Source organism: Triturus cristatus, chromosome 7 (assembly GCF_964204655.1).
Source record: "Triturus cristatus chromosome 7, aTriCri1.1, whole genome shotgun sequence".
Classification (NCBI taxonomy): domain Eukaryota; kingdom Metazoa; phylum Chordata; class Amphibia; order Caudata; family Salamandridae; genus Triturus; species Triturus cristatus.
The window spans coordinates 315857750-315880530 of record NC_140590.1 but is presented as its reverse complement, the minus strand read 5'-3'; the positions used below and the strand labels follow the sequence as shown (position 1 = coordinate 315880530).

Sequence of the window (22781 nt, the reverse complement as noted above, 5' to 3'; positions counted from 1 at the left end):
CAGTGCATCAGCCTCTGAGCAAACAGTTGCCACTGTTGTACCTTCAACATCTCTGAAAGTATCCGAAAATGAAAAATAGTGGACAGCGTGTACCTTTCGGTGTGAGATAGTGTAGAGTTACAATAGTCTACATTGTCAAATGTAAAAAAAAAAAACTATGAGCTTCATCCCACAAATACTAATCCTCAAACATATGATATGCAGACTTTAACCTCCACAGATGGAACTCAGTTCACTGTCACAATAGTGATCATGGCAGTTATTTCCAGCTTACTAACTTATTGGGAGGAGGCATGGTTCCCACCATTGGGTAGGTGGTGTACATCCACAAAATCATGAGGTTGTGTGTGTGTAAGACCCTATTCTGTTGCTTGTCTCCACATACCTTCCCAAACACAGAAAGTGACATCAAAGAAGCTTGAAATTGTGTAATTTAGGAGGAAAGGTTTCCCAACCATCCGAATTTCTTATTTTTGGGTGTAAGGGAGCATGTTTCGCAACAAAAAAAAATATTTTACAAAATGTTCTAGTGAAGAAAAAAATAAATACATTTTAATGTGCCAATGCACTATTCCACATCACATATTCTTCTGGATTGCTGGCACTGTGACCTGATCTATTCAGAACAAGCAGACAAGAAATATGCACAGAAAGCTATGATTTGTCAGGATTGCTACATGTAGTCAGAGTATTTTTATGACGGCTCAGTATTTCAGAAATCTATGCAGATCACAGGAGGACATCTACAATATGTGGATTTCCAACTTGTAAGCTTTTGTTTCAGAATCGAACCATTAGGGTTTGCATCTTATTAACATATTTTCTATTTATGTTTTTTAATAAAATGATTCTCCAACCAATGACAGAGTTCACCAATGACTTAAGGGTGCAATTAGACATGGATAGAAAAGATCAACAGAAAAAAATAATGTTATTAGAAGGGATAAAGAAAAAATGTAAAGAAAAAGAAAAAAAATGCTCTACTAAATGAACCATTTTGTCATTATGGCAGCAAGGTACACTAACATATATTTCCCAAGGCAGATAATTGCATTCTGCCATTGATGAATATTCGCTTCTTGTTTCCCCCAAATTCTACAGTCTTACTCAAAATAATAATCCCTTCCCAATGGACCTGAACACACATTCGAAAGTCTCAGTAAAATCCTTAGTACTTTCCAGACTCACCATGTTTTTCTGATTTTGTTTTTTTCACGTCGGTTTTTTCTTCTATTCTTTGCAGACTGGCAAAAAAATCCTGGTTTGGGAACTTCATCAATCTGGATAAGGAAGAGCAGATCTTTGTGGTTATCAAAGATAAGCCACTTAGCTCCATTAAGGCGGACATTGTCCATGCATTTCTGTCGGTAGGTTTATGTTTGTCTCTGATCTCTAAGAGAAGGGAATTACATTTTACTTTGCATGTGCTTTATGTCTGAGGTTAAGAAAGATGGTACGTACATTAAAATTAAATTTAAAATTAAAATTATAGTTAAGTTAAAAAAGTTCTAACTGAAGTAGAAGATGGCCACCGTCTGTTTAGAGACACACAGGTCCCTGGTCAACAGGAAAACCTAGTTCACTGCTCCTGATGTACTGTGCAGCGTGGTCCCAATGGGCACACCTTCTGAATCCAGTCAGTGCCCACACTCTGTAATGACCACCATCCTTTCTTTCACTGAGGATGGGCGACAGGCACTTCCTCATTGCACTTGAAACCAACATGATGGTAAGCGGCACATCCTTGTCTTCCTGACAAATTGCGGGTCTGTTTTCACTTGCAAGATGCAAGTTTGAATTACAATGGTGCACTCATCTTTAACTTCTGAGGTCCATAAAAATAAGTTTCCAGGAAGAGTACAGTTTGGCTGCTGTGAGTTTCATGTTCTACATATTTTGATTAAGTAATACTGTTTCTTAGGGTGTTGTGCTGCTGAAAGTGCCAGGTAGTAGTGTAACACAGAATAGTATAATTATTACATATCTCTTCTTCTCTGCAACATTATAACAATCTATTTTAAAGAATGCTTTAGTAGACCTCGTTTTTAATACATAACAAGCTAACATTGACTGGGTTGGATACTGTGCTGTCAATAATACATAGTCATATGTCATGTTCTTCTAAATCTATGTGGTGACTTTATATCCATAGCAGGTAGGGGCATAGTTGATGCCTTGCAGTGCATAGTGTCCTTCATCCCTGACTGCTGTGCAAGGCTGGTTAGTTTGAAGTGGTGTTCGCCATATGCCTAGCAGAGGTCAGCCTGTCAGGAAACAGCCTACTTATTGTCTAAGCTTGCTCCTGAACTTATATATACAGAGCAGCCCTTCAAAGAGATTGATTACCTATCTCATTGGTCCACAGATTCCCAGCTTGAGTCACAGCGTTATCTCCCAGACGAGTTTCCGGGCGGAGTACAAGTCATCTGCTGGACCTTCGGTTTTCCAGAAGCCCATCAAGTTCCAGGTGGACATAAGCTACTCAGAGGGAGCCGAGGCACAGAAGGAAAATGGCATCTACTCTGTTACTTTTACTCTAATTTCAGGTGAGCTGACCATCTGCCCACTGTGACTCTGTAAATGCAATATGGTAAGATGGGGAAATGCATTGGTTAGATGCTCCGCAAATCGATTGGGAGTGATTTATAATGGGTGATGGCAGGCACCACAGGGGTGAGAGATTGGGCATTAGGAAAGACTTAACGAGACAATGAATTATTGAAGAGCAGAATTGACAAATTAGAAGAGAGAAGGGAAACTAGCATATGAGACTTTAGAGAAAACTAAGAGGAATCAGCAACAGCTGAAGCAAATGGGGGTAATAGACTGAGAAATGATGGGAGACAAGAGAAATAGAAAGAATTGCTGGGTAGACATTTATATGCAAGGAAATAGTCCTCTAACAAGAAGCAATGTTCAGGTTACTGTTAAAGAAATTCATATAAATCTGTAATTTGCTGGATTATGTAATACATCCTAATTCTGCACGTATTGGATTGATTTAGCACTATACATTAACTGGTATATTCACCAGCGCCTGATTGTATGGGAAATATATTACACAGGGAAGTGTGGCAATGGGCAAGAACGTCTGTGGAGGGAAAAGGGATGATAATGGGTACACTGTGTGCCCTGGAGATTAAAAGAAAGCAGAGCAGGAATGATTGTAATGTGAAATAAAATCAAAATAACAATGACAGACTTTTAAATAGGTTTCACGTTTGTTTTGTATATATACAGAGTTCACCAATTCTCTAATACTGAAGCATAATATTGTCATATTATAACAATTTTAAAATCTTATTTTGTTATTAATCAGACTCATAAAATATCAATAACAAAGCATCACAAAACTAATTGTAAAAAGAGAACAAGAAGAAAAATAAGCAGGAGAGTGAAAAATAACCTAATGAAATAAAGCAAAAAAGGCACCATGGAATAAAAGAAAGTGAAAGATCAAATGTGAGATAGTAAGAAAAAAGAAGGGGTTAGAATGGAAAATGAGTAAGAGGAAAGAACAAAGATAAAAATGAAGAAAATGTTACATTAGTAAAGATGCTGAGTATTTTTACTGGCAGTGTAATTTATGTCAGATGTTTTATAGAAATGGCACTTTTGTAGATAGTTTGTAAACTTGACTTTTATGTTTTTTTACAAAAGCAGAATAAAGTGTTGTGAAGATGCTAATTGGAACAGTGGCTAAGGAAACGAGAACATAGGAGAAAAGAGAACAGAAAGAATGTATACAGGACCCAGAATAATAAAGGAATGGAGAGGATACAAAATTAAACCATGACTCTGCCCTGTTATTGGTGACAGATGATCTTCACATGTACCAGGACAGAGGATATTCTGTTATCCTGGTACTATTAGATTTATCGGCAGCGTTCGATACGATATCCCATAAAATCTTAATCGAACGTCTGACTATGACTGGCATTGAGAGTACAGCACTAGCTTGGTTAAAGAGTTTTTTATCTAACCGTACTCAAGCTGTCAACATGGGCTCATTTCGGTCGACTGAGACTTGCATTACGAAGGGGGTGCCACAGGGCTCCTGTCTGAGCCCGACTCTTTTTAACATCTATGTGGCACCCCTGGCCAGAATTCTGAGAGACTTTGGGTTCATCCCCATCTCCTACGCGGATGATACCCAGCTCTTATTCCCTTTCAAAAGGCTCACACATGAAGTGAAGACGGCCTTTTCCGAAGGCATGAAGGCTGTGGCAAATTGGATGACATCTAATTATCTCCAATGCAATGTAAATAAGACCGAAGTTGTGCTTTTTGGGGAGGTAAGAACGTTGTGGACACCGGACTGGTGGCCATGTGAGCTTGGCCAAGTGCCAGAACCTAAACAGGTAGTCAAAAACCTAGGGGTTCGTCTCGATCGAGAGCTCACTTTCAAACAACATGGCAACTGGGTGGTTGGCCAATGTTTCCATGTTATTGGACTCCTACGAAAAGTCTTCCCAATTCTACCGGACTCCGTCAGAAAAACCCTGGTACAGGCACTAGTATTAAGTCGCCTGGATTACTGCAATGGACTTCTGCTGTCAGCCAATGAGAGTGTCCTAGCAAAACTCCAGGTGATACAAAACACTGCAGCAAGGCTTGTGCTGAACGCCCCTCCAAGAACGCCATCAAAGCCCCTCTTGGATAAATTACACTGGCTTTCAGTCCGCAAGAGAATACATTTTAAGACTTGTTGTCTGATCCATAAGAGTCTATATGGATGTGGACCTTCCCATTGGAAGGATACATTTATCCCTTATAATCCCACACGTTCTCTTAGGTCAAGTAGCCAACTTTTATTGAAAATCCCAACCACAAAGAAGGTCAGACAAGGTGGTAAAGCTCTTTCGGTTGTCGGACCAACTTTGTGGAATAAACTTCCTCTTGAGCTCAGGCAATGCCCAGAACATCTTAATTTTAGGAAAAGACTCAAAACATTTCTATTTTAATCAAATTGAACTGTATGCTGATCTGTTGCTGCTGGCTTCTCTTTCTTTTATTTCTCTCTCTCTATTCTTCTTTCTGTGCGCAGAGATACTCCGTTGGAGTCGATTCTAGCGCGTTACAAACCATAAATAAAATAAAATAAAAAGAAAATAAATGAAAAAGAAGAGGAAAAAATACTCAAAAACAGAACAATACAGTTGAAAATGAGACAATTTAGAAAGAAACTAAAATAAAGAAGAAAATATAAAAATAAAAAAGAGAAACAAACTAAAACTGTAGCAAAGTTGAAAGTGGGAGAAATAATTAAGGCAGGAAATAAGAGAAAGAAATGAGATAGCAGAACAAAGAAACATAAGAGACTCAAAGTTTGGAAAAGGTGGAGAAATAATACAAATGAGACATTAAAACACTAAAAGAAAATTATAGACAGATGCAAGCGCAAGAGGCAGAGAAAAATGAAAGCAAGAAAAAAATGTTTAAAGAATGAAAAGTAAAAATTTGCATAAAAGGAAAGCTAAGAAAAAAGAAAGAAAATTGAAAAATAAATCGATGCAATAAAGTAGAAGGGGAAACAGAATAAAAAAGGGACGGAATCTTAAGAAGATAGAATAGAAAAATAAAAAGTAAAGAAGTAAGGAAGACTGAAACATGAAAGCAAATGGAGAGAATGGAAAAGAGGTACAAAAATGAAAGCAAGGAAGGGAAGCTTAGCAAAGAAAACAAAAAAAGTAAGTACTTTCACACTGAAAAATGTGTCTTCTGCTGAATAGTACAATTCATAGACTTCTACTTACCTGGAACAAACATAACTAATATACAGCTTCCTGTAGCTATCCTGTTGGTGCCATTTATAGTGAGAAACAGTGCTCATTAGTGTAAATATCAGCATTGTATACATTGTATGAACTGTCCCATCTTGCTACCTGCCCTTTCTTCTTCTCTGCAGGTCCCAGCCGTAGGTTTAAGAGGGTAGTAGAAACAATTCAGGCCCAACTCTTGAGCACACATGACCAGCCGTCTGTACAAGCCCTTGCCGGTAAGCAGGTTACTATCTTTCCACTCTATATACAAGCTCTCGCATGTAAACACAGATTGACCATTCCTTGAACAAGTGTTTAATAGTAAGCGATATGGTATAATCAGTAATTTGAACAAACTCTTGAGGGTAAGCAGAGAGTGATCATCCAGCCATATGTGCAGGCTGTAATAGGTAAGAAGAAAACCATATTTAAAAACAAGCCATATAGGGAAGCTTAGACAGCCGTATCCATTATGTAAAGAGGTTCAGTGGCATGGGGTGGCTAAATGATATTTAGGTAGAGAATTCGTGCCTAGCTGCAAGGGAAGCTAGACAACATACCACTGCTTAATGGCTGTTGGAATTCCAATGGGAACAGGCTATTGAGGCTTAGTGGTGGGTGGACCTGGGTTTTAATATGAGGAGAGAATGTGTATAGCCAGCCAGATTGTGGAATGTAAGGGAAGATGAGTGAGGTTTACTTTGCAGTAGAAGACGCATGTAAGGTTGTGGCACTGGGCTAAGTATAATTGTTAAATCAACTTTCAGGTTTATGAATTTATAAAAGATACTGATGAGTTCTTTTTGAAGGAAGGGTTAACCAAAATGTAGCAATTCATGTTTTTGGGGGTTTTGGAACAATGATTGATCTGAAGCTGGAAGACTAGGTTATCAGTGGAGCTGTAGGTAGGGGGCTTTACCCTGTTAAGGAACTATAATCCACATGAGATTTTGGTCGATCAGAGTCACAATTCTTTTCCTGGGAGGTCTGAGGGAGTGCTGATGGTGGTCTGAAATGGCACGAGTATCAGGAACTTAAGCTGCGTGGTTTTTTCAAGTGACTGTCAGACTGAGTCTGAGAATGTTACTGGTAGGTGTGCTTAGAATGAGTATATTTATGAGGGGGTAAAGCGTAATATTTGCAAAGGTCTGTGAAATAAAGCCTCAAATATGTGTTCTGTATGTAAGCTGTCTTCTCACAGGTGGTCGAGTCAGTCCTTCTGTGAGCTAAATGTGCTTGTGTGTGTGCTTGTATGTATGTGAGAGTGAGAGGAAGAGAGAGCTAGAGAGAGCTAGAGAGAGAGGGACAAAGGAGCAAGAGCTAGAGTAGATGCTGGGTTTCAGGTGGTGTGTTTAAGTATGGAAGTATCCTCCTTTGTTGAATGGGAAGGTTTGTAGGTGTTTAAAGATCGACGTAGAATCATGTGGGATGTGATTGTAGGTGAGTTTGGGGAGACTTTGAGGCATCTTATGTAGTTTGTACAGGGAGTGGTGTGAGTGTAAGTCTATTGCATTAAAGTAGTGAACAAGAGATGATGCAGGGCTTATGGGACTGTCAGGAATAAAGTCTATCTCTTTTCTCACTGGGGAGTCAGGTCTGGTGGAACAAGTTAATTGTTCTGGCTGCTGGAGTAAGGTCTGGATCAGTATTGTGAGAGCTGAGCATCTGTGACGATGGAAAGTCGATTTTGTATCATTCCTGGTTGTGGCACCTTGTATAGAAGAGAGCTTACATTATATGGTGTATTTGAGGAGAAGGGATTTTATGATTGGGGATAGTCTGGGTCTAGTTGAGTTTATTTCAGGGTATGATGTGTAGTAAGGTATCAATAGGTGCTACCTGAGTAGTAGAGGTAGGGCAGAAACACCTTCACATTGGATCTGATATGGTATATGGCTGCAAAGTGAGACTGGAGGTAGAAGGTAAATTTAAGTGTGTGGATGAGTGTACTGAGTGCAAGCACGTATTGAATCTTACACTCACTAATATGCATGTATAGGGGTATGTATGATGAGGTCACACCTTGCAATCTGTGCAAGGAGGGGTTCTTGTAGGGAGACCATAGGAGAGGACTCCAACTTTGGGGTGGTCTGTGTTACTTACATTTGGGTATGGAGTAGGGTGGCCAAGTCATGGCCTTAGGTCTAGGGTCTGGTGCAGATTGTCACAGATGGTCCTGAATATTGTATGTAAGTATTATCACCACATCATGACATCGAGTGACATTGAGTGATTTACCAGTCATCTGTTTAAGCCTGCACAGGTAAGAAGAGAGTGAATAACCAGCCACACGAGCAAGCCTTTGTAAATATGCAGGTATTTTCGAACATTCAACTACATGAATCCTCTCATGCTAGCACTGTCGTAAACTGTTCAATATACAAACATTTACTGTTAAGCAGGTATTGATCAACCAGTCTTTGTGCAAGTTCTTACTGGTAAGTAGGGACTATTAGTCCAACTTTTTGTTGAGGTTATTTGTCAGCTTTATTTGCAAACCCTTACATATAAATGGAAATCTAAAGTCTGCTTTATATACAATCTCTTATTGATAAACAGGAAGTGATCAGACATTAAAAATCCATGCTCTCGCAGGTAAGCAGGGCATACATGATGAGCTGCTTAAAAATGCCCATGTAGGGAATGAGAAATTGGTTGTTGAGTCCTCTGTACAGATACAAACAAGCTGCGGTGACTGTTGTCTTTACAAACCTCCCAAGAAAGCCAGGAAGTGATGAAACCACTCCGTGTAGAAACAAACTTCAGGGGTAAACCAGATTATGACTGGTCAATCTATAAACCTGAACTAGCACAAGACAGGCATTGTCCCTTCCAATAATGTACATGCTTTGAATCAGTCCTCATTTACAGGTTGGGAATCTAAGAGTAACATCAAACACTTTTATGTTGTTGTAGCCTATCAACCGAATTGTGACAATTTCACAGCCATTGAGGAGATGAGGCTTAAGCTCCAACTCCAGCGGCCATATTCAGATTTCACTTGCATGCTGCTTGGAGCTTCCGGGACATCTCTTCTTAAATATTGTATAAAATCTTCCTTCGTTGGAAGTGACATAGCTGCATCTCTTATACATAGCTTTCGAAAGGTTTCCTAGACATTTTATCATTCCCGTAGGCAGCACGTCTAATGATCTTCTCCCAAGAGTGGAGCTCCTGTGGTGCGAGTTTAGTGATCATATTTGATTCATTATTAATTCAAATTATGGCTGAAAGCAAACAGGAGTCCTGTTCGGCGAATGTCAGTCTCGTGGCATGAATAACTTGTTTGTACATGACTTATATGTGAAATGCATTTGAAGCCTGCTTCCACATCACATATCATAGGAGTTCGACATTTACAAACAATTATTCTCAAAACCCTACAGACAGGCAGAGGAGAATGATATTCGTAGGCCTGGCTGTCATCGGTCCATATGTGATCAACCTAGAAAAGAGCTTTCAGAAATACTACAGAGAGGGGCTTTGGTTCCATCCACATGTTGTTGGACAGGAGTACATGTTTTGATGGGACAGAAGTTGTTTGCTTCTACAGCAGTGAGCTTTTATTTGTTTATCCAGCAGCAGCATGGCTACCTAGAGAAGTCTCTCTAGCACATATAAAATATCAATCCTAAAATAGGATGGAGGTTGAACTTTCAGTGGCACACACATGGCACTATTAAAGTGTTATTCGAATGTAGATAATTTACATCATTAATGTTAGACTTTAAAGTGCAGTTGTGTGTTTGAGAGCAGTATGGGATGTCCAGCAAAAAAGTGTTTTAGGTGTACTACTAAAAGAGAGGCATAGCCTCCACCCACATGCTGGTTCCCCTAAGTAGAGAATTTGACTGGCCCAATGTTATGTTCTTCCACTAAAATCAATGTGGTATTGCTTTTTATGGCTGGTGGCAAACCTTATACTCAATACAGCAGGACTGAGCTATTTATGGTGGAACACTAAAATCATAGCTATACGCCAGATATGTTTATTATGAAATGTAGTAGGACTGATGTATTTAGTGTGAAAAGAGTATGAAGGTGAAGAGTACGTTAAGAGGCATTAAAGCATGAATTGGTATTACTCTTTTAAAGCCTACAGACAGGCATTTGTTTACATTGAATCCCACAGCTTATCATAGTAGGCAAGGGGTTTGGTGCTGGTTACCCCCACTGAAAACCATGGGTATGGAAGATTTCCACTGTGAGAAGCCTCAAGTTTTTTTTAGGAGCGATTGTATTTTGCTTTGGCAGCTGAAATTGTGTACAGTATGTAATTTTATGACTGTATGCCTGTCAGTTATCTTGTGGTAAAACTATCTTTCAGTATACTAGGCCTGAGTTTGTTAGGGTGACAAGCCAATGATAACACCTGTAGACCTGGGTGCACAGGTAAACGCTATGCCAGATGCCATAAATTTGGTCTGTTTGTAGTGAAAAGTTATGACAAAGACAGTAGGCATCCAGAAAGTGAAATGGAAACCAAAGGAATGAATATAGACTCAATCATAGCTATAGTTAGTGGACTAGTCCAGCCGGATAGAGGTCTGATATTTACTTGTAGGTTTAGGATATAATCATACAAACAATACATAAAATGGGACACAATCCTGTGTCCTACTTAGCCAGTAGAGTACATAAACAAGGGAGAGAACAAACAACAGGGGGCTCAGGCAATGCTTTTAAGGTTTGTTACACAAGGAGGATATACAGTGTTACAAGAACAAATCACTACAAAACACTTTTACAGCAGAATGAACGAAAGGTTTTTTGCGTATAAGGTGTATTAGGGTGTCAACGGTGTTTCAATCCGTTTCGATGAATTTTTTGATTCTTGATTTGTTGGTATTAGTAGTTGTTGCCTACACTTGCTCTGTATTTTATTGACTGCTTGTTTCAGCATCTTATCTGAATAACCTCTCTCTTTAAATCTCACAAGCATTTTTTCTTGAACATCACCAAATGCAGAGTCCTTACTACAGTTTCTGCGAGCATGTGGTAGCTCGTCATATTATATACTCTATTTTAAACTTGCTAGATGGTTGCTGGTAGGATTTAATATTTAGTTTTCAGTTGATTGCGCAATGAAATAATTTGATCTCCAACCAGCCTTCTTCCACCATTACAAACACATTCAAGAATTCAACTGCACTTCTGTTGATTTTGTAAGTTGAGGTAATTTTCCTTCAACTGTTTGTTTCTGGGGATTCATTACTGCCCTTCCATATCACAAAGAAATAAGCTATATAGTGCACAAAATAATATTATTTGAGTATTGCGGTAGTTCTGGTCACCAAAGAACTTGGTCATGCCACCATCCCAGTATAGAGGTTAGCGTAACTTGGGGTGAAACAAGTACTCATCACAGGCCCCCTTGATAGTTTATACAGGGTGTCTTGGAAAAGAAAAATGTTATTAGACAACATTCCAACGTACGCAACAACATTTTAGTGTGTTGCAGTAAATAGATAGAGCAAATTTTCAAGAAATGATGGTAGTTATTCAAACTATGTATATGCAAGGTACTTGCATATGAGCTAGTCACAAAAGCTAACATAGAATAATCCTCATGCCAAGGTATTCCTCCTGGTTTACTCAACAAGTCAGTTGTGTCTTGTACATATGACACATTTTTTAAAATATGGGGCCAAAAAGTGGCCTATCTATCGAGAAGTATTCTCTAATAATTCTAATTAGATGCCCCTGTAGGACTACCTGGTGGTCATCTAGGGCTCTTATGTATTTGTGGGAGAATGCAGATGGTTGGGTCTGTTGAATAGTCCTTTCTGAAAAGAGATATTCTTCCTGCTCTATTAATCCTTTGTCTCTCCATTCCCTTAATAATGCATCATTTTTCTATTACTCTCTCTAGCATCAATCATATAAATTATACAGTAATATTCTCTGTCATCAAGGTGACTTTTAGCTTCTTCTGCATACATTTTCACATTCTGTATCATAATATTACCCCCCTTATCAGGGGTTTTTATTAATATTTGTATTATTTTGCGCTAGAGCCTAGAATAAGATTTTTTAAAAATAAACAACAACTATTTTCTTTGTGTTTATTGGCATTAGTAGCCACCACCTTGGATACAAGCTGATACGGAGCGGCGTGCCAGCTTTCTTCCTTGGGAAGAGGCAAATCGGGAGTAACTGGCTGGCAACTGGCACCCAGTCGCAAAATTAGTATCCAGCATTTAGCATTTCTTTGGTTTAAAAGAGGGAAAGAGGGCTTGTGTGTGTGTGTGTGTGTGTAAATATATATATGGATTTCTGATATCCCGTGCTCACCCTCCTTTTCATTACACAAGACCACCCGCAGAGACCGCGCAAACAGAGCCGGAGGAGGTATCGCCATCGTCCACAAAAACACCATCAAGATCTCTACAAACACCAACGACACCCTCAGCACCGCCGAACACATGCACTTCCAGATCCAAAGACCACCCTAAGAGGCACCCTCGTCTACAGACCGCCAGGACCCCAGCCTTAATACTGTGACTCCATCGCCGACCTCATCAGCTCGCACACGCTGACCTCCACTGACTACATCCTGCTCGGAGACCTGAACTATCACCTGGAGAACAACAACGACAGCAACTCTTCCACCCTGATCGACAATCTCGCCAACTTCGGACTCAAACAGCTCGTCACAACGCTGACCCACATCGCCAGCCACACGCTGACGCAATCTTCTCCTCAAGCCCCCACGTCACCTTCAGCCACGCCTCCGAACTCACCTGGACTGACAACCACTGCATCCATTTCTCCTTCCGAAAACCACTCACACACCACCGCACCCTACAGACCCCCCGCCACCGCTGGGGCAAAATCACTGAAGAACAACTACAGACAAGCCTCGCACTCAACCCTCCGACGAACCCCACCAACCCGGATGATGGTGCACTCGCCCTCGAACGCTGGATTAACGACTGTGCCAACACAATGGCACCGCTGAAAAACCCCACCAACAGAGACACCAGCAGAAGAGTCAGCTGGTTCACCCAGGAACTCCGCGACTCCAAACGCACCTGCTGGAAACTGGAAAACATACGGAACAGCAACAAGACGCCAGACAGCCACACTGCCTACAAAGACGCCATCCACAACCACCACCACCTCATCAGGACCGCCAAAAGGACCTCCTTCACAGACCGCCTTCACAACAACGCGCACAACAGCAAGGAGCTATTCACCATAGTGAAGGAACTCTCCAACCCCAGCTCCGACGCCAACAACATCCCACCATCACAAGCCCTGTGCGACTCACTCGCCACCTTCTTTCACCGGAAAATCACCGACATCCATGACAGCTTCAGACCCCGGACGACCCCTACCGACCACACCGCACCGAATCCAACGCACCTCACCACCCACGACACCCTGACAACCTGGACCAATGTGAGCATCGAGGACACAATCAAGACCATGGGAACTATCCACTCCGGTTCCCCATCCGACCCTCTCCCACACCACATCTTCAACAAAGCCAGCAAGTCCATCGCACCCCACCTGCACAAAATCATCAAACTCTCCTTCGAGACCGCCACCTTCCCTGAGAACTGGAAGCACGCAGAGATCAACGCCCTACTGAAGAAACCCAAGGCGGACCCAAGCGACCTCAAGAACTTCCGGCCCATCTCCTTGCTCCCGTTCCCAGCTAAGGTCATCGAGAAGATAGTAAACACCCAGCTCACGCGACACCTCGAAGGCAACAACATCCTAGACCCGTCACAATCAGGATTCCGCAGCAACCACAGCACCGAGACCGCCCTCATCGCCGCCACAGACGACATCAGGATCCTTCTAGACAACGGCGAGACAGCGGCCCTCATCCTCCTGGATCCCTCCGCCGCCTTCGTCACCGTCTGCCATCGCACACTATGCACGCGCCTCCACGACGCAGGGATCCGAAACAAGGCCCTGGACTGGACCACCTCCTTCCTCTCCGGCAGAACTCAGAGAGTCCGCCTCCCCCCGTTCCGCTCCGAGGCCTTCAAGATCATCTGCGGCATTCCCCAAGGATCCTCCCTCAGCCCGACGCTATTTAACATCTACATGGCACCACTAGCACGCATCGCCCAACAGCACGACCTCAACATAATCTCCTACGCCGACGACACTCAGCTGATCCTCTCCCTCACCAAGGACCCTCTCACCGCCAAATCCAACCTCCACCAGGGAATGAAGGCCGTCGCCGACTGGATGGAGGACAGCCGCCTCAAACTGAACACAGACAAAACGGAAATCCTCATCCTCGGGTCCAACCCCTCCGCTTGGGATGACTCTTGGTGGCCCACATAACTGGGGTCCCCCCCGGCCCCCACCGACCACGCATGCAACCTGAGAGTCATCCTCGACTCGAAACTCTCCATGACCAAACAAGTCAACGCAGTCTCCTCCACCTGTTTCAACACCCTCCGCATGCTCCGCAAGATCATTTTTTTTTTTTTTTTTTTTTTTCAAAACCTTTATTCAGCAGATAGTGTCAGCACACGGCTTAGTGCCTACAACCACTTCGGGCGGCAGCGTAGCATGGTAGGCAGAGGAGCATAGGTGTACACAGCGGTTTGCCGACAACCCCAAAGGGCCGGCCGCGTCACAGTATATATGTGTTTTGTTTCTTTGTTTTGTTTGAGGTCACGATAATGAAACACCATCACAGCGTACATAGTGCGGCAGAGGAGGGAGGAGCAAAGAAAAACAAGTGGGTAGTCAGTTACCGACATCGCGATCATCAGAGTCCAATCAAGGAAGTGCAGCAATAGTTGCTCAAATGCGGGGCATCCAAGGAATTACACGGCTAGAGGGACCCCTCCGCCCTCCATCCGTCCGTCCACAGCACTTTCTCTCCCATCCATACGGGGATTGCAGTGCGCGGGGGGGGGGGAAACGCACCTATCCTCCACAGTCAGCAGCCCCGGCCGGCTTCTCCGCAGGCTAATGCGAGGGGGGGGGGGGGCTTGGTTCCGTGCAATCCACCCTACTCTGGTGCCCCATCAGGCGTATCAGGCGTTGCGGCCGCTAGGTAGCACCGCAACGGAGCCCATATGTCCGCGGGACGGGACGTTGTTGGCAACAGTTCAGAATATGTGCTAATCTGCTCTAATCACGAATCCAGTCCTTGAACTTCGGGGCTCTACCCCTACCCCATCGACAAGCAACCCGTCTTTTAGCAATGAGGAAGGCAAGCGCGATAAATTTGCGGTACCCCGCGCGTATGGGCTCCACATACCCCAGCAGAGCAAGGAGGGGGGAGGGTTCCACCACGGAGTCGACCATTTTGGAAAGTGCTTCACATACTTGACACCAGAAGCGGTGTACTGCTGCGCATTCCCACGCGAGGTGCAAAAAATCCGCCCCGGGGTCCCGGCATCTATCACATCGGTCATTATCTCTAAGCAGAAAGCGGCATAGTCGCGCCGGGGTACAGTACAGTCTGTGGACATATTTGTAATGTATTATCCTAAATCTACTGCTAGCGGAGATGCGTTCCATCTGCAACAAACAGAATTCCCACTGTTTATCCGTGAGCGGGGCAGGTAGCTCTTGGTCCCATTTAACACGAGCAGCCAATGAAGGTGCCGGCATGGAGGAGTGCACCGAACGGTATATTTTAGAAACGAGTTTGGTCGGGACGTCGTCACGCAAGATGCGGTTCAACGGTTCCATGGGCGAGGGCTCCTGTGGAAAGTCAGGCATAAGCGCCCTCATCCCTTGTCGAAGCCGGAGGTACAGGAAGACGTCGAGTGGAGAGGGCTGTATGCCGGCATACAAGTGGTCCATCGATCGGAAGGTGCCATTATGGAACAGCTCCCCCCACGTCGAGATGTGGATGTTTTGCAATAGCTTGTGAAAACCCGCTTCCTGCAGTAGGGACATGCTAGGGTGATAAGCCAGGGGCAAGAGCGGCGCGTATAGGAAATCCAGTCCCACCTTAGCAGTCAAGTGAGTCCACGCGGACACCGTACTGAGCAACGCTGAGGGGATTTTATCTCTACTCGTCACCGGGATATATAATGCGCCCTCTATGGGGACCGGGTGCGCCAGCCAGTGTTCGGCCGCAAGTTGGGGCATATATCTAGGCTGTCGTATCCAGAAGAAAGCGAAATGTGCCTGAGCTGCATAATAGTACAGTTCAAAGTCGGGGATGCCAAAACCACCCTGATTGTACGGCTTTATTAGGGTCTCCCATCTCAGCCGAGGCGCCCTGCCACCCCACACGAGTCTAATAAGCTCAGTGCGCAATTGCCGGAAAAAGAAGGCGCCCGGATGAAAGGGAATATTCAGGAAGAGGTACAGCAATTGTGGCAGTATCACCATTTTGACCAAAGACGATCTGCCCGCCATAGAAAGAGGAAGGGAGTTCCAGCGCGTCACATGCTCTGCAATGCGCATAATCGCCGTACCGTAATTAGCCCGCATGAGTTCCTCCCTGTTTTTCTCCACGCGTATGCCCAGGTATTTAAAGTCACCCTCACACCAGGCGAGGGGGAAGTCCATTTCGAAACGCTCAGTAGAAGGCGTTAAGGGGAACAGACACGACTTGCCCCAATTTATCTGGACCCCAGAAATCTCACCAAAACGGATAAACTCCCTGAGGATCGGATTGAGATTGACCACAGGGTCCCGTATATAGAGAGTGATATCGTCTGCATACATAGATATCAAGATCTGTCTCTGAAAGCATCGTAACCCCTTGTCTTTATGGTGTTGCCGCAATTTCGCAGCCAGAGGCTCCATAGCAAGAGCAAACTGCAGAGGCGATAGTGGGCACCCCTGCCTGGTGCCCCTGGATATGGGAAAAGGAGCAGATAGCCGACCATTCACCAGCACCTTGGCTTTAGGGTCAATGTATAGTAATTTAATCCAGGAAATGAATATACTGGGGAACCCCATACGCTCTAGCACTTGGAACGCATAATCCCATTCCAGGGAATCAAAGGCCTTCGTGGCATCAAGGAAGACCGCGGCCATAGGAAGGTCATCGTGCACCGAGTTCAGAATGGAAAAGAACGTGCGCAGGTTATGAGACGTCGCCCGGCCGGGCACAAAACCAGCCTGGTCAGGCAAGATCAAGTTGGGGAGTAAGAGATTAATGCGAGTTGCTATGAGCTTAGCTAGTATTTTCACGTCACAATTTAGCAGAGAGAGAGGCCGGTAAGAATCACAGTTATTAGCCGCTTTACCTGGTTTAAGCAGGGACGTGATGAGGGCCATACGCATGGATGGGGGCAGGGAGCCTACCTCCAGGGCATCTTCATACACCTCTCTCAAGACAGGCGCCATAAAGCCAATATAGGTCTTATAAAATTCAATGGGTATCCCGTCCAGCCCTGCAGTCTTCCCCGACCGCATGTGCATGATAGCTTCCCGCACCTCGTCCAGTTGGAAAGGGGTGCTAAGAAACTCCCGTTGCGCAGGGCTGAGCCAGCCAAGCGAGACATCCCCTAGGTATTCCTGCAAGTGGAGACCTCCGGCTCTAGTAGACGAGTAAAGCTGGTGGTAGTGCGCAACGAACCTATTAAGGATCTGTGTGGTGTCTCTGTACAGCACGCCGTCCTCCCCCAAGAGCTCCACGATGGTATTAGAAGGCCGCATCAGTCGCACTGTCGCCGCCAAGGCTTTACCCGGCCTCTCACCCTCGCCATAGCGGCGAGCGACCCAGTGTTTGCCTCTGAATTTCACCTCTCTAGCGGCTTCATCTGTGTACTCAGTAACCTTCTCGCGGATGCTCGCAAGCGTGGCATCATCGGGAGTGACCGCCAGCGACGCCTCGAGCGTCCCCACGTCCGCCTCCAAGAGGCGAAGGCGCGCCAGTATACTCTTCAGCACGCCCGACCCTTTGGCTATGCACATGCCCCGTAGCGTTACCTTAAATGCATCCCAAATGGTTGCGACATCTTTCACCGAATCTTTATTGCGACGGAAAAAGTCCAGACATTCGTCACGCAACTCTTCCTGAAATAGTTCGTCCAACAGCATCGTGGGCTGTAGACGCCAGGCCGTCCTCGGAGGGCCAAGGTCAGGAGCCCGCAGGGTAACTCTGACTGGCGAGTGGTCAGAGAAGGTGCGGGGGAGGTGAGCCGCGCGGACGAGCGCTGCAAGAAAACGAGGGGCCAAAAAGATATAGTCGAGCCGCGCCCACGATTTCGCCTGCGCCGTGGCGTGCGTACCCTCCTGTGAAGTAGCGTTGAGGTGCCGCCACGCATCAATCAAACAGTGCTCTGCAAGTATCTCCAGCAGCGCTCTGCGGGATTTGGTGAAGTGATGGGGAGCAGGGTGGGACCTATCCATCTGCGGGTCGAGAGTGGTATTGAAATCCCCCCCCATATGAGGTGCTGCGGGCCGGCACCTATTATGGATGCCTCAAGGTCTGGGAAAAATTGCGGATCATCTACCTTGGGGCCATAACAGTAGACTAGGGTCACCGCCAACTGGCCAAGCCTGCCCCACATCAGACTATACCTACCCTGGGTGTCACTCTTACAGCCAGCCAGAATGAAGGGGGTCTCTTTTTTCACTAATATCGCTACGCCTCGCGAGTAGGAGGAGTAGGAGGAGAACGCCGCGTACTTAGCCCATCGACAGGCAAAGGTCGGAGCAGTCTGGGTGCCAAAGTGAGTCTCCTGTAGGAACGCTATGTGTACGGTATGGCGGTCTAGGTAGGAGAGAATCTGTCTACGTTTCCTCGGGTCCCCCTAGCCTCTAACGTTCCAAGTCAGTATGTTCAGGTCAGTGTCTCCCATTCGAAGTTAGGTGAGAGGAAGGAACAAGGCGCAGTGGCCAAGGAGACATAGCCTGGACACCCACCCAAGGGACACATGTCAATTTCACACACCCCACACCACAGCTAGCAGCGTAGTGTACCTCATGCCGCACAAATGCACCTATATGCAGTCCTCGGAGATAATAGCACAACAATACCGTGAATAGCAACCTCCTGACATCATCTGCGCACAAAAACATACCAGCATAACAAAAAAGAACAACACCCCCACCCCTCCCAACCCACATCCCAACCCTGGATCTGTAACCTGTTGCAATTATGATCTCAGCCATCGACATGTACGTAGATAGCATATAGTATAAGAATAGGGAAGGAGCGATGAAAGGAGAGGAGCCGCTATATATCCAAGCAGGTACATACCCTGTAACCCCCTCCCCCACCCACTGAAGCAGCCCCAACTTGCCAGAAAGTACATCCCACCCCCCTCCCCAAATTACCACTACACAGCTCAACAGGAGCAACAGAGTCAATTCGTCCATAGGAGAACACACTTCGGGGGACATCCAGGGGACACGCGTAGCCACCCTCTGCACCAAGCTCCCCAGCACAGACAGAGGAGCGGGGGAGGGTGGTGCCTGGAATATCTTACTGACCGCCAGCCAGCAGCCAACCAGGACAGCGCCATGCCGCCTCGAAGTCAACATCCAAGTGGGCATGTATTAAGGACTTCCATAATAGCGTCCTACAGTCCGTCCCTGGGCCCCGCGGCGAGCACCAGAAGTCAGAGGGAAGGCAGCCACTGTTCGTCATCTTGCTCAGTACCATCCTCTCCGCGCTGCCCATTACGTGCATGTTTCAGGGATCCCAGAAAATCGTCCACTTGCTGCGGGCTTGTAAAGAAATGTTGCTTCGCCTGATGGGTGACTCTCAACTTCGCTGGATATAGCAACGCATAGTCAATTTGAAGGGCCCGAAGTTTCTTCTTCACATCAATGAACTTGCGCCGTTGTTCCTGGACGACAGGAGTGAAATCCGGATAGAGGGTGAAGTTGACTCCATCATAGGTGAGTTGCTGATTATGGCGCGCGGCCCGCAGCGCCGCGTCTCGGTCTCTATAATTCAGTAGCCTCGCAATGATGGGCCGAGGCGGAGCCCCTGGTTTGGGACGCGGCCCAAGCGAACGATGCGCTCTCTCAACTATGAATTGCTTGGAGAGTGCCTCAGAGCCGACGGAGGCCAGGAGTATTTTCTCCACATAGTCTTCCATGCGCCCTGTGTTGGTGGACTCCGGAACCCCCACCACGCGAATGTTATTACGCCGGCTGCGAGCCTCCAACTCCTCATTCTTAGCAGCGATAACTCTCAACACATTATCCATTCTCGAGAGTTGCGAAGTATGTGAAGCAGTGACGTCATCATTGTCGGAGATCCGTCTTTCAGCCTCGGCGATGCGTTCTTCATGAACGTCCAACTTCTGCGCAAAAGCATCCATGCGGGAAGAGATGCGATCTACTTTGTCGACCACAGTAGCGAAGCCCTGTCTCATCTCCTGCATCAGCTGCTGTATGTCCGGCGGCGGCGAGCCCGGTCCCGTGCCAGTCGCCGGGGGGCCGGCTGGGCGCCCAGAGTCAGGAGTGCCTCGCAATCCCTTCTTGGCCGCTGGGGCCTCGAATGTGAGCTTCGGTTGTCTGCTGTCCTGCTTCCCCATTACGGGTCCTCCGGAGAGGGGCGATGTAGGGCCAGGGGGGGGGGGGGAATCGCGGAGCACCCCGGTCGGTCACAGTCCCGAAGCAGGCACCTCTCGATACGCAGCCGACTGCTGCACAGCTACAGGGCCCAGCCAGACCACCAAGGCAATGACCGGCAGGGAGACATCAACTCAAGTCCACCGCCACGGACAGCCGCCGTCCCCAACGCACAGCAACAGCGGGAGAGCGATCGCCGCCGCAGACCGCAACCAAAGGCACTACATCGCTGTATGTGCAAGGGACATACACAGGGGGGGGGGGCAGGTATTCGGACGCCCCCCACGACAGGAACCACCCGGCCGTGTCGCCCAGGGCTCGCCGGTCAGCAGTTCCACGCACTCGGCCGCCGCAACACGGCCCAGAGGCAGGCCCAGGGAGACAGATGACCTCAGTAGTACGCCACAGGGACCAGAGCTCCACCAGTAGCCCCCAAGCAGGTACTCACAGGTCAGCCAGCGATCACCATCCGCTCCAGGGGAACTCCCAGAGTCGCCGCATCTGCCACTCCGCACCTCACCGTCACAGGGCTTCACGCACGTAAATATGCAGCGGACACGGGGGAGGCCCGTACAGCAGTGATCCTTATCCTCCTCCGGCAGGCGCCGAATCGACAGATACGGGGCCCAGATGCTCCTGCTCACCCCCGGCCCATCTGAGGTGAGGGGGGGGGAGACCAGACAGCCTGCTCCCGGTCGATACCGGAACACCACAAGTCGAGGGGGGGCACTCCAGCCGCTCGCAGCACTCGGCAGGAGCTCCGGACCCCGTAGGACCCAGGAACAAGGAAGCACCCGGGGGGGGGGGGGGGCCAGACACAGGACTCTCACTCCGGCGTCACAGCGATCCCCATGCAGCACAGTCGATCAGCCCTCCGGGAGCAGAGGGGGTTTGTACCAAAGGATCTCACCGCGGGGCCCACCTTCCTCGTGGCGCGCCACGGACTTGCGTAGTCCAGCCGTCCAGCCGCAACCGCGCTCAGCTAGCGCACAGGTCGCGGTCATGCTCCAGCCGCCTCTATCCTCGCGGCTATAGCCTCCACGGCTACCAGACTCAGACCGGAGCTGCAGGGGGCCAGCAAGAATACAGCCCAACGGCTACTGTCGGTCAGTCGGTCGGAAACAACAGGATAAATGTAGGATTACTGATCCAGGCTGCAGGAGCCTCACAGGAGTGCGGCCATTCTGCACGCGCGCCCTCTAGCGCCCCCTTGCTCTGCAAGATCTTCAGATGGATCCCGACAAACACGAGGAAAACAGGCACCCAGGCCCTGGTCAGCAGCAGGCTTGACTACGGAAACACCCTCTATGCCGGAACCTCGTCCAACCTCATCAGCAGACTACAGAGAATCCAGAATGCCTCTGCACGCCTGATCCTCGACGTCCTGCGCCGCGACCACATCACCCCCCACCTGAAGAACCTGCACTGGCTCCCCGTCGACAAAAGAATCTCCTTCAAGCTCCTGATCCACGCACACAAGGCACTCCACAAAACCGGCCCAGCCTATCTCAACAGCCGACTCTCCTACGTACCCAACAGACAACTCCGCTCCGCTGACCATGCCCTAGCCACGCTCCCACGCATCCGGAGAACTACTTCCGGAGGCAGATCCTTCTCCCATCGCGCCGCCAATACCTGGAACACCCTCCCCCTCCACCTACGTCAAACCGAAGACCTGCTGACCTTCAGGAGACAACTCAAGACATGGCTCTTCGACCAGTAACAGCTTCCCCACCCCCCCAGCACCTTGAAACCCGCCCGGGTATGTAGTGCGCTTTACAAGTTATATGATTGATTGATTGATTGTTCGTCTAGGGCGCAGGAAGGCAGCACCGAGCAGGTCAGAAAGACAACAGGATCCGTATTTACTTTGACAAATGATTTTACTCCTTATAGAGTATTTTTCAAATTTCAGCAAAGTGCGAGCGCAATCATGGGAAAGCAGACCAATGCGTTTCGGCCAACGGCCTATGTCGGGGTCATAGAGTGTTCTGTACAGAGTGTCTTTTAACAGGGACTAAATCATCCTGCCCATCACCATTAAAACCAGAATTTAAAGGAACATGTGCAATTTCACCTGCAATTATCTATAAGGCTGGTATCACAGTGATATAAGGAACTGTTGTGTAGGATGCCCCACATCACGAAATTGAACAGTTGTACATCTCAATCCTGCTAAAGTACCCTAGGGCATATATTTTGTGATGTATAATACTGTTCACAAAATATTAGAAATGGCACCGCTATGTTGGTATCTATTCAAACTAGGTGTCCTATATTTCTAAATCATGGTAAAGTACCCTATAATTAAAGTCACTATATATGTCAAGATATCGTCAGGATATATTTTGCTTATATTTTGTATTTAATGAAATATTTAATCCCCGGAGAGCAATTCACAAGACATAATGTGACTTTAAAGGAACACATACGCTATCACCATTAGACGACAAATAATATATGTCAGATCAACAATTTCCGGTGCCCATGTCATATCTTACGTTTTCAACGGAACTCTATTGCGCAATGCTAACATACAAT

The 22781-nt window shown here is 46.6% G+C and overlaps 1 protein-coding gene across 2 annotated transcripts in view; it reads left to right on the top strand.

The window, feature by feature from the left end:
- The window catches only part of BRSK1 (BR serine/threonine kinase 1), a 348383-nt gene that overhangs the window by 314612 nt on the left and 10990 nt on the right, over nucleotides 1-22781 (top strand). For both annotated transcript variants that reach the window (XM_085616379.1, XM_085616377.1), the window contains exons 16-18: nucleotides 1244-1367; nucleotides 2366-2546; nucleotides 5909-5998. In XM_085616379.1, coding sequence (XP_085472505.1) covers nucleotides 1244-1367; nucleotides 2366-2546; nucleotides 5909-5998 — 395 coding nt within the window. The remainder of the gene's footprint in view (nucleotides 1-1243; nucleotides 1368-2365; nucleotides 2547-5908; nucleotides 5999-22781) is intronic.